This window comes from Camelus dromedarius, chromosome 16 (genome assembly GCF_036321535.1).
Source record: "Camelus dromedarius isolate mCamDro1 chromosome 16, mCamDro1.pat, whole genome shotgun sequence".
Classification (NCBI taxonomy): Eukaryota; Metazoa; Chordata; class Mammalia; order Artiodactyla; family Camelidae; genus Camelus; species Camelus dromedarius.
In genome coordinates, this window is record NC_087451.1 from 29743800 (window position 1) to 29756088 (window position 12289).

A 12289-nucleotide genomic window follows, 5' to 3' on the forward strand; every position below is an offset into this window, starting at 1 on the left:
CAAACCCTCTGAAAGCTCTGACCTCAGAGTAAATTATGGTCCCCTCCAAGCCCCTCTGAATTTCCCCCCTGCGTCGTCTCCCCTCCTCTCTCTCCTCATTCACCACCTCAGGGGGCTTTGCACCCACCATTCCCAGGGCCCGTTGTCCACTTTGCAGAGGCATGAATGCCCTGCTCTTAGGACAGCGTCCACTGTCGATGCTCCAGTAAGCACGGCTGATGGGAGGAAGGAAGGAAGGCCGGCCCAGGCCCTGTATTTCCTGCCCTGGGCAGCGGGTGTGGACTCCACTTCCCTTGTGCACCACCGTCAACCTGCCTCTGCCATATTTCCTATCCTCACTCATAATTGCTCATTTATGTATCTATCTTGCCTAAAAGGCCGAGAGCCCCTAAGTGATCTATTTCTTTCATACACTGACACATTGATTTTAGCTTCTGTCAAATTCGGCGGCATTTTGTTCCACATGGAACAACAAAGAATGAAAGGAAGGAAAAGGCTATAGGCAGCCAACGTGCAATAATCTTCCGAATGAACTGTACTTAAAAAGTTAGCATCAAACGTCATTTCACGGAGGACATGACTCTATTTTACAGCAACAAAGGCTGAAAAAGTGACTCTGGGTTTGTCAAGGTGCTAAAAATAACTGCTGTCTATTTAACTTTTCTCCAAGTTGTCTGTTTCAAAGTGCAGATAAACAGAAAGAAGCCGTTTTTCCATTCCTTCAGTATTTTCCAGTTTCATATCTCAAGTCAGCACCACACAGTTTAGCAGGCAATTATTCTTTAATTATGTCATTTTGTTTCTCGGTTTACAACTCCCCAGCTAGATTACAAACATCCTGTGGGCAAGAATGAGGCCCCATGTGATACAGTGCCCACCACAGAAGGGGCTCAGAGACAGGCAGACAGGGACCCGGCAGTCACACTGCCCGGGCAATCCACACCTCTAAGACTCTCCGCCTTTCTTGGAACACAGAAGTGTTTTGGGAAAAGTCCTTCAGCTCCCACATTTGTGGGCTAAGGGAGGGACCTGTGAGCAGAGCCCAGAAACTGCCTTCATCCAATCATAGTGCCTCCTGGGCTCCTGGGCCCACCCCCAGGCTCTTGCTGGCTGGTCAAAAATATGGCCAGTTTATATAAAATCCTGTTTTGTTCATAGTAACCACTGTCCCCTCCCCCCTCCAACTCAACTGGTCAAGCACACTTAAAATTCTAAGGCCTCCATTTGAAAAAGGAATCCTCGGTAAGTTTCCCGAGGCCACCCAGCCAGAGAGGGCAGGGAGAGAAGCGGCAGGGAACGACCCCCTCTCCAAAGCGCACATCCTTTGGCTCAAGCGCCGGCTAGAATCTAAGGGACCCCAGGAGTGGAAGGCAATCCGGGCCAGGCTGGAGGGGAAGGGGTGGTGGGTGGGCCGCCTGGTGCCCTGGAGGGGTGGGCTTCGAGACCCAAGCGCTGAGTCAGGGTCCACTGGGAGCTGTCTGCTCCGTAGCGCCTACTCCTCGACCCACCGCCCAACATCTGGGGACCTGTGAGGCTGCGGGGTGCGGCCCCCGGCGGTGGTAAGCCAGGTGCGCAGCGGAGGGCCCTGGCCGTGCCAGGCCGGGTACAACAAAAGCAGGGCTTGGGGGAGGGCCGGGAAGCGCGGGAGGCGCGCGGGGAGGGGGCTCTGGGAGCTCCCGGAGCCGGCATTGGCCGCCCGCCACCAGGGGGCGGAGCCGAACAGCCTCCGAGCGCAATAAAAGGCCGGCTCGGCCCGCGCCCGCGGCGCACGCATCCATAGAAGGCGGTGGAGCAGTCGGTACCCGGGCCGCGGCGCGATCGCTCGCTCGCTCGCCCGCCGCCCCCCGCCCGCTGTCGTCTCCGCGCCACCAGCCGCGCCCCGCGCCCCAGAGCGAAGAAAGTTTGTGTGGCGAGTGCGGGCCGGAGCAGAGGGCGCGCCCGCGAAGCGTCGCCGAGACCCGCGCGGCCCCCGCCGGCGAGAGGGGAGCGCCCCGAGCCCAGGCGGCGGCGGCGAGCCCGAGCCCGCGCCCCCCGCCCCCCGCCCGCCATGGGCGCCGCGGCCCGCAGCCTGCGGCTCGCGCTCGGCCTCCTGCTGCTGGGGACGCTGCTCCGCCCGGCCGACGCCTGCAGCTGCTCCCCGGTGCACCCGCAACAGGCATTTTGCAATGCAGATGTAGGTAAGGACGGCGACCCCGCCCCGGCCCGGTGCTCACCTCCCCCGCGGGGCGCGCGGGACCCCCAAGGTTTCGCCGGTGCCCCGCCCGCCCGCATCTTGCAGGGGGACCCAGCGCCCGCCTCCCAAGCCTCGATGCCTTCTAGAATCCTGCAAGTTGACGCCAAAATCGTACTTTCTTTTTCCCCTTCCTTCTCTCCCTTTCTTTTCCTCGCTGCCGAGATGCTTCTCAACCTCAAAATTCCACCGAAATTCCGCTGCAGCTCCAGCCCCAGTAAAGGGAGCCAGGGAACGGATTGGGTTTTGGCAGGCAGAGGGCCCTGGGATGCTGGCGCCGGGGGCAGGGAGAGTGGGGGACACAGCGTGGGGGTGGGGAAGCCTCGGCCTTGGTGGGTGGAAGGATTGAGGACCCCAGGAAGAAACTTTCACAGGTGAGACGGCAGTTGGGCTGTTCTGGGCTTGGAACTGGGTAGGGAGGGGCTGCTCTACCTGGGCCTCTCCTCCAGCCCCATGTAGGGTTCACCAGATTCCGCAGGGGCAGGATGGAAGCTTCCTTCCCCTGGGCAGGTTCCCCCTAGGCCCGGAGGGGCAGCAGAGCCCCAGGGCAAGCTCCTTGCTCCATGTCCTGCCCAGGAAGCATGGCACACAGGGTCTGGCAGAGGGGTCCTTGAGTGGCGAGTGCTTTTTCAGGACATCCACACAAACAGGGGATTTTGGTGACTGGAGGTTGCAGGTAGGGTTGTAAGACTGCGTAGAGTTCCCCCCAAAATATATGTTAAACCCTCAGGACCCCCGAGGGAAGGAGGAGATGGTTATTTGTCCGGATCCATAGAGGGGCAGGGGACAGAAGTGGGGAGAAGGCAGCAGAAATGGGAGGAACCAGCTGGGCCCTGGAGGTTTCCATCCAGGTGTGACAGTTGCAGGCTTCTACTGCCGCAGTGACAGTGACTATGACTGACTGCCAGGTTTTCCTGGGGGTGGGTTCAGTTAAACCACTAGGACAGATGCACAGCAGGTGGGCCTCTGCAGCTTCCTCTGACTTCCCAGCAGGTTTTCTTTTCTGCCTGTAAGTCACAGCCAACCCATCACCCTGTCTCAGGCCAGGTATGCTGAGTCCCAGCTGCCCTCTCCTGTGTAAACTCAAAGCCTGGGTCTCTGGGTTTCCTCCGTGGCAGCCACGCCCCTCTGATCTCCTACACTTGGCTCCTGGCCACAACCCAGCCTGGCGGCAGGCCTTCAGGTGCTCCTACCTGTGTGCACCCCGGAGCTCAGGCCACCTGCGCTCGGGGCGTGGTGTGTGCTCGCAGGGAGGTTGCCACAAAACCCTGAATCGGGGATGGGGTGGGGTGGGGACTAAGTTCTGTTCTCCCATTTGGGTTCGGCGCTCAGCAGGATTTAAAGGGGAAGGAGAGGTTGCTTCCCGTGGGGGAGCCAGAATGGGCCCGCCCACAGGTGTCCCCTGGGAGTCCAGGCCTGTCTGGGTCCCATGCTGAGAGACTGTGCTTCTAGGGCAGAATCAGGCCCAGAAGGAATCCTTGGCTTAGAAGGCTCCCAGGCTTGGCTCACAGCAGGAAGGGGCTGGGCCTTGGGACCCCCTGACAGCCCTTGGCTGCACAGAGAACGCCCAGCCAGCCACACCCATCCTTGCCCAGCATCCGCGGGGCAGCACTGGGGCTGTTTTTGCTTTGGGTTTGGATCAAGGGCAGCAAAGGTCAGGTTCCGGGAGTGTCCGCAGGCCTCAAGGCTCCTCCTTGCTTCGCGCATTATCCTCTCTCCCCGGCTCCCTGGCACTTGTGCCCAAACCACCAAGATCATGTGGAGACAGAACTTTTAACCCCAGCCCAGCCCAGCCCTGGGGTCCCCCCTTGCAGAGTCCAGTGCACTAGATTCCCGTGGCTGCTGGAACAAGGGACCACGCGCTGGGGGGCTTAGAACAGCAGGAATTGGTTCTCTCTCAGTTTAGGGGCCTAAAGTCCAAAATGAAGGTTCTGGCGGGGCAGATTCCTTCCGGAGGCTCTAGGAAAGAACTGCTCCAGGCCCCTCTCCAGGTCTCTTCCCACAGCTTATAGACACATGGCTCCAATCTCTGTCTTTACACGCCACCTTCTCTGTGACCTCTCTCTCCTCTTATAAGGACACCAGTCCTTGGATTTAGGGTCTACCCAGTCCATGATGACCTCATCTTAACTTGATCGTATCTGCAAAGACCCTATTTCCAAATAAGGCCACGTTCCCAGCTTCTGGGTGGACATGAATTTTGGGGGGGATGCTCTGCAAGCCAGGCTGTCACGTCTTGTTCCACAGGCAGCCCCTTTGTGCTCAGCTGACCGGGGATACCTTGCTGAGACGTCCCAGGGTGCAGCCCCGCGTGGCCGTGGGTAAACCCCACAGCGAAGGCCGCGGCCTTTCCTCGTCCACTTCCCCTTTGGGTGGTGCAGGTCCTTGACTTCCTCGGTAGTGATTCCCTGCTCTGGCTGAGAGCAGAATTGCCTGGAGTCTGGGTCCCTTTGCAGATATAGAAAGTCTGACTCAGACCTCAGCTTTTGTAGTTTTGAAGCCCCACGGGTGACTTTGTGCCGCCAGGGCAGTGGCCCAGAGGTCTGGGGAGGGTGGTGGCCTGGCACGTGTTGGGGTCCCTAAGGACTGGCCTTGAATGCAGCGTGCGGGCTCCTTTCGCTGGCGGCTGGATGAGGCTGGCTGAAGGACTCGCTGTCTGTAGGAGGCAGTTGGCTTAGGAGACAGGCGCAGTTCTGCCTGCCTGCGTGTGGACCCCTGGGAGGCGTCTCCTTCACTCTTGCAGCCAGTAGGACTGGAACTGTGGTTGACAAAGTTACTACAAAGTTACGGGATTTAGAATGAAGGGATGGAGGAGGTGGCTTGGTCTCCTCCTGGAAGACCCTGCTCCGTGGCCTTTTCCAGGAAAATGAGGACAAGAGGGAAGCACTTCATGTCTCAGCGTGGCTCGGATGTGCGGCTGGCCCGTTTCCCTCTCGTCTGATGGCGCCCCTCGCCATCTCCCGCAGGGCTGCACAGCTCCAGTCGTCTGGCTGGAGACCAGCTCTGGGCTGGTACTTCGGGCAGTGCCACGGTGCGGGAGCCTGGAGTAACTTAGCCGACTGAGCGGCTTGGCAGACCCAGGCTGCTCCAGCCAGTTTCTGGAGTCATAAACCCAGGAGCTCTCTGGCCCCAGAGAATAAAATCTCCCCTCCATCCTAGGCGGCGGGGCCCAGAGCCGCTGTGTCCCAGAAGCACACCCGCGATGCCATCTTTCTGGGGGTGGTCCCATCTCCAGACGCTGCTTTCCACAGACCCTCTGATGGTCTCCAGCACCATTTGGGGCAGGGCCCACAGCCAAGGCCACATGCTGGTTGCCAGGGTGCATGGGCTGGCCTTGGGCACACCCTGATGGGGGCCAGATAGTGGCCACCCAGGAATATACGCCACAAGTACTCAGAAATGGCAGCGACCTCAGCAAACACATGCTGGGGAGAAGCAAGGAGGGAGATTCCTGTGAGTTGAGTGAGGCCTTGAGTGCACAGGGGCGGGGGCGGTGCCCTTGAAAGACACTGTTGGCGACTCGTTTTGCAGAGTATGTAATCGGTGTGTGTTTTGTACATCCTGGTCATCGTTATCAGTGTCCCGGTTTCCACGAGCTGTTACGGAGTGGCCGGCTCCGCCCCAGGGGCTGTAAGGAAGGTGTTTTCTACCCTCAGGAAGGAGTGCTGGACACTGGTGCCGGGTAGCGTGGACGCAGGTGTAAGACTGTGGATCAGGTGGGCAGAAGCCCTGCAGACCCCGATCCTGACCGCCAGGTCGTGGTATAAAGCAAGTCAGACACCACATGCTTCTGATAAATAATTAACAAAGAAACTGTGTCGCAAGGTGAAAGGCATTTGTGGATCTGAAGAGAAATTATGGGTTGGGGGGGGGTGGGTGGTGCCGTGGGAGGCACTCGGGTTCCTGGGCTGGGTTTCGGACAATGTCCCCGGAAGATGTATTCTCCAGGGTTGGGAGACAGGCAGAGAGAAGAGATGTGTGAGGGCCTGCAGGCTGTGCTGCGGGCATGACTGTGGCTGGGAGACACTGCTGGTTCCTCCCTGTCTGTGACCTGAGGCCGTGGTGCCAGCCTGCAGCCTGGGACCTGCTCCATCTTCTGCAGCCTGTGGTCCTGGACGCCGGTCCTGGAGCAGCAGCTGGGTTTGGGTCCTGCCTCTCCTCTCCCCCCCTCCTCAGCTGGGTTGCCAGCTGCATCCCACTGGTGCAGGTGTAGACAGTTTGGGCAGGGGCACGGGCTGGGGCACACAGCCACCCTAGTCCTGACGCAGAGCCATGGATCCAGTGCCCACGGGGCTGTGGGAACAGATGAACCCCTTGGGTTCCAAAACAGCTAAGAGATGTGCCTGGGGGAACCCAAGGTCGTCGGAGGATGGGAAAAAAACAGCAAGAAAAAGAAGCATGAAGGAGGTCAGGAGAAGGCAGACTGAAGATGGGGTGTAAGTGCCCCCCAGCTCTTCCTGTTCTGGACACCCTCCACCCTGCAGCACTCACAAACGAGGGCCAAGGGCAAGTGGTCTGCTGCCTAGGGCGGTCTTTCTGGAAAGAGAAAAGCAGAGTTGGGAAATCAAGGTTGGAAGCATAGCGAACCCTAGATTGGAGGACGGAGCTGGGGGAATACGTACCCAGTTACGGTAAAGTGCATTGTTTCCTCGTGCCAATGGACAGGCTGCCGGGAAAGGTGAGAGAGAGTTCTAGGTACAGAGCAGGCTCGGGTGCAGGAGGGCCCGAGGGAGGGTAGGACCAAACTTCTGGTTTATCACGGTTGAGGGGGAGGGGTTCTGCGTTCCAGCCCAAGGGCTTGAGGTGAGGCATGAGGGATGTGAGCCTGTGGGTGACAGCGGGCATCGCCAGGGAGGTGGCTGGAAGACAGGAGTCTGAATCGGCACCCCGTATTGGACCCTGGGGGCCCAGAGTGTGGGCGCTGACATTGCTCAGACTCCCCAGGGGATTCTGATGCCCACCAAAGCTGGCACAGAGCAGTCGTCTCCAAAGGGGGTACCCGGGACAGTCTAGGTGTGAGAAGAGAATGTCACAGATACTTAGTGTCCAGGTTGGCCACTGCGTTTGTGCACAGCTGGACACGAGCAGGCAGGTTTTGAGAGTGCTTGGCTGCACTTCCGTTTCATTGCTGCAGGGTCTGGAGGCCGTGCGGACCACAGGGTGTCAGAGTCGGGGTGGGGGTATAGGAGATGCCCCAGGATGCTGGGGGGAGAGGCAGCCGAGGGAGGGGAAGGGAGGAGGACTTCCACACCGAGTGACGTTCAGGGCCGCCCCCGTGTCTCGGGGTGGGTGGAATGCAGCTGGCTCCCCCTCCCGGGGCCCCGCCCCCCAGGACTCCTGAGGCCGGGGCTGGCTGGGATCCCTGGGGCCTCTGGTACCCCCGTCACCGCATGGATGTGTAGCTCCAGTGGAGAAGTGACAGACCCAGGAGAGCCGCGTTTTGTAGCTGGCAAAATTGAGCCTCTCCCTGGGTCTGTGTGTCCAGTTGGCAACCTAGGTTAAGCTTCTGGAGACCCCAGCAAGGCAGACTAGGTGAGTGTTTGCTATAAAAAAATCAAATTGAGGTGTAATCTCTGTAAAGAAGGGTCTTAACCTGGGATGTATGGACCTCTGTCCAGAGATGGGAGGCACTCTTGAGCCCTGAAACTGTAGGCAAAGCTGTGTGTGTGTGTGTGTGTGTGTGTGTGTGTGTGTCTCTGTGTGTGTTCATGGCCGTGTTTTTCTGGGGACTGGGGCTGTGGGGCTGTGACTTCCCCTAGATTCTCAAAGGGATACGTGACCCCTAAAAGGTTTTGGCCTGTAGTGGGGAGTGGGAGACACAGCAGGAAGGGTCTTTGGAACAAAAGTGAGGGCAACCTTGAGCGCGGGCGCAGCAGCAGAGCCTGGAGCCCGGGGGTGGGGACCAGGGAGGTCTTTGCTGTCTCCCGAGAGCTATTAGATGTGGGAGGGGGCCGGAGTGGGAAGGCAGCTGCGAGCAGAAGCGGGGTTTTGAGGGGCTCGGAGTCATCCAAGTGAGCAGAACAGGCACCTGCACTGAGGAAGGAAGGACCCGGGAGACAGAAGGCAGGAGGGAGGGGGCGACTGGAGGGGCTGCCTCTGGGATTTGACCTCGGTGCCAGCGGCCAGGTATCGCCTCATGCGATCGCTGTAGAGCTGCTGGGATACAGTGACGGTGGGGACTCCAGCTGTAAAGCTACAGCAGACAGTGGGGATGTGTGAGGGGGCCTCTACAACCCCACGACTCAGTCCGAGGGAGAGATCTGGGGCCAAGTGCCCTCTGCCTCTCCTTTTGGAGTTTCTCCATCTCCAAAGAGGAGATGAGCTAGGGGTTATGGGCGAGGATGACAAGAAAGGACAGAGGGGGAAGGCCTCGGACGGTGCCCATGGGAGGCATTCGGGGCCAGAGGTGGCGGGGGGGAGGAGGTGCATCCGCTCTTTCTGTCCTGGAGGCTGTGCTGGACGTGTGGTCCTCGCCCAGCCCTGAGGGCTGACCGTGGTTATCACACAGGTAGGGGAGCTTGGAGAGACACATGCTGGGCTCCGGTGCCTCCAGGGAGCTCAAAGGGAAACCCTGACAGTTCTCAGAAGGGAAAGTGACCGTGACAAATGACATAACAGCAGCTGTCGCTATGAAGCGCGCAGTGCTTGGAACTGTGTTCCACACGTTCCTGGTGTTACCACCTGTAATTCACAGTTGTCATTCACAAAGCTCCCCTTTCTCAGAGGGTCAAACTGAGGCACGGGCTGATGGAGTCACTTGCTCAGAGGCCCACAACTAGCAAACAGAGTAAGAAGAGTTTTAAAATGAGAGGAGGCTTCACAGAGAGGAGGCTGAATGTGGGGATTCTGATCCCCCTTCACTCGGAGGGGGTGGTCTCTGCAGAGCGTAAAGGATGGAGGACCATGGAGGGAAACTCCTGAGAGCTGATCTTGTTTGTGAGGTTTGCCCATCAGCTGGAGAGGAACTAAATAAATTAAGCTCTATCCTGACAGTAGAATATTAAGCAGTCATTTTAAACAGTATTATGGATTCGTGTTTAATGACCTAGAAAAATGTTCAGAGTGCATTAAATTTAAAAGCCCAGTTACAGTCTGTATGCTTCAACGTTTTAAACGCTGTCCAGTATACTTTTTTAAATGCACAATGCGTAACTGTAAAAAGGCATCGAACACATACCCAGGTTAAGAAGTCACTGCCGCCCAGGACCTGTTCACCCTCCTGGCCCCAGCCCCCTCCTTTTCCTTAGAGAGGTAACCACTGTGAAAATTTGCCGGCTTTATGTAGTTTGACTGCTTCTGTCTGTAACTCTGTCCCTTTTTCCCTTAACTGTGCATATGCATAACATGGAGAGAAGAGTCTGGAAGGATGTCTGTCGAAATTCAAGGCAGTGGGTGAGAGCCAGGGTGATTTGTGTTTCTTTCTGCTTGTCTGCATTTTTCTAAATTCTCTGTGATTAACGTGTATTAGTTGTATAATTATTTTAAAGTTAAAAGGTGACGGGGAGATGGGGGGTGAATGTCTTCAGGAGCGGGGAGGCAGAGAGAAGGTTGCAGGTGAGAGGGTGTGAGCCCTGAGCCTGGAGGGAGGGGATCACATCCAGGGCTGCCTAACTTTGATTAGGGAAGGGTTTATTGCTTCTGGGAAAGACTTACCATTTTTCTGCCTCAAAGACTTTTGCTTTTTATCAGCTTTACTGAGGTATAATTCACATCCTGTCCATTTATTTACACTGGACAATTCAGTGGTTTTTAGTGCAGTCATGGGCTTGTGCAGGCATTGGGGTGTGTGACATTCAGAGGCTCCCTGAGCTGGGCGTATCCGATGTCTCCGAGGGGAAACTCGGGGGCGCCTTTCTGACTGGTGCTGCCCCGAGGCCGTGCCCTGCAACGGGGGGAGCGTGATGCAGTCGGCCTCCTGGAACTTTGCTGGCCTTTCAGGGCTTGGCAAACTACTCACCCCCGGCCTCCGATTGCCTGTCGTGGGATGAGCCACGCCCGGTCCTAATACAAAGTCTGCAGCTGCTTTTGAGCCACGAGGCGGCATAGCGTGGTGGTTAGCTACCACCTGGCCCTTCATGGCAGCTTTCCCCACCTCCGAGCGTGCGCGTCCTGAGCCTGGCTCGCCTCTCACCTGGTGGCCTGCCCCTGCTTTCCAGCAGCAAGGATGCTTGCGGGGTATCATTCTCTGAGCCACGGGCCTAAAAGAGGGCAAGAACCCAGCCTTCTGTTGTAGAACATTCCAGGGGGAGGAATCGCTGGGGACCAAGCCTGGCTTGGGATGAGACTTCATTTGGCCTCTTCTGATCTTGGGTGGGCTTCCCGGGAGTCCCCAGAGGGCAGATAGTCTTCAGTTGTGAGTCTCTTAGGTAAAAGCATCGATTGTCTGTCTAGGGCTTCTCAGGGCAAAAGGACTTCCTCGCTTCCCACGAGGCAGGCGGTAGGTCAGGCAGGTGTCCTGCCCTGTCTGGGTGGGGAGCAGTCGGTGACTCACCGAGGTCGCGCAGCTGAGGACTGGCGCCAGGGGTCTAAGGAGCCAGGTCCTGGCTCAGGTCTCTGGAAACAGGTCGGACGTCACAGCTTTGGACTTTCCATTACTCTGTTCCGTGTGGCTCGGAGCCTGGCTGCGCTTGGAAGGGCCGATTCTGGTAGGGATGTTTTGTCTTAACCTGAGCAGTGCAGGAGCTTAGAAGGGCCTTTTGGCAGAGCTGATCAAAGACTTTAAAAATAACGTCTCCCCTTTGGTCAGGCAGCTCTGTGTGCAGGAATTTTTCTGAGGGAAACGAGGCCGCAGGCTCGTGTTACAGGGACCCTCACCTCGTCCTGTTTGTCTCAGGGAAGTGTCAGAAACTCGCGGACATGGCAGCAGGGCACTGGCCACATCACAGCCTCAGAGGCTGTGCGGGGCCCCAGGGGACAGAGTTTCTTACTGAAATGTAAAAGGTTCAGAGAAAGGAGGGGAAATGAGATGTTCTCTTGCAAGTGTCTGTTTTCTGATTTCTCTCTGTTGAACTTGAACGATACGTGCTGTTTTTAGAGTCAGGGTGTGCTGAAGCATGGGGCTGATTGCAGTCAGCGGTGGGAGGGACCCGGACTTTGAAAGCTGGGCTGGTCCTGGCTCAGTGGTGGAGGAGGCCCCGTTGAGCAGACAGGTTAATCCAGAGCGGGGAGCTGCGTTCTAGGAAACCCTGAGGTTTTGTCGGGAGAGCCTGGGCTTGGGAGAAGTGGCTTCGATCCAGAAGCAGCCTGGAGAGGATGGTGGTGGTGCTGTGCTGGGACATTCCGGAATGCCATCAGAGGCCCCAGCAGCTGAGTTTTCAGCCACCATGTCCTCTGTGCCCCCGTTCCCACCCCGCCCCCACTCCAAGCTTGTCCCTTTCTGTGGGTGGGGGTGTACATGGTCTCACTGAGAAGAGGCTAAGGGACTGGGGGACGGGGTGCTCTGGGGAAGGAGAAGTAGACATAAGACTTTGTATCATAGGGCCAAGAAGAGAGGCCCTAAAAAGTGGGGTGAACTGTGGTCGAGAAGTTCCAGTGGGGAGAGCTCCTCCTGCCCCACGCCGGGTCAGGGACCAGGTGACCTCCCTCTGCGGGGCCCTTCCGCCCACACAGGCTTTTGTCCCTGGATCAGCATTGCCCCCTAGAGCTCCAGCTTCCTGCCTCTGACATTCTCCTCTCAGGAAACCAACCCCCGAGATTGGTTGCTTTGGTATCTTGGGGCCAGCATCACATTCCCCAGACTGAATTTCTTAACTGTCAAATTTGTGCAGATCGCCCTCAGCCCTAGACATGAGGTCAGGCATGTCCCATTTCTTATTTGGGGCAGGGACCCCAGGCCAGCAGTCCTCCCCACCTCCCTGCCTCAAGATGGCTCAGCTCAGCAGCGGCGTCCTAGAGGGGCTATGTTCCCAACCCGTTGGGGACAGGTGCTCTCCCTGCAGGAGGAGTGGTGGCCAGCGTCGTTGGAAGCCCTGACCTTGAGGTGTGACAGCTCAGAAGAGCGAGGAATGCTGTCACCGTGTTGCCAGGCTGGGGAAGGAAGGATTTTCTGCCTGCCAGACC

General features: G+C 57.8%; 1 protein-coding gene across 1 annotated transcript in view; it reads left to right on the top strand.

Moving 5' to 3' along the window:
* The first annotated feature begins 1769 nt into the window (after positions 1-1769).
* The window catches only part of TIMP2 (TIMP metallopeptidase inhibitor 2), a 42912-nt gene continuing 32392 nt past the window's right edge, over positions 1770-12289 (top strand). The window contains exon 1 of the mRNA XM_064495440.1: positions 1770-2177. Coding sequence (XP_064351510.1) covers positions 2048-2177 — 130 coding nt within the window. The 5' untranslated portion in view covers positions 1770-2047. The remainder of the gene's footprint in view (positions 2178-12289) is intronic.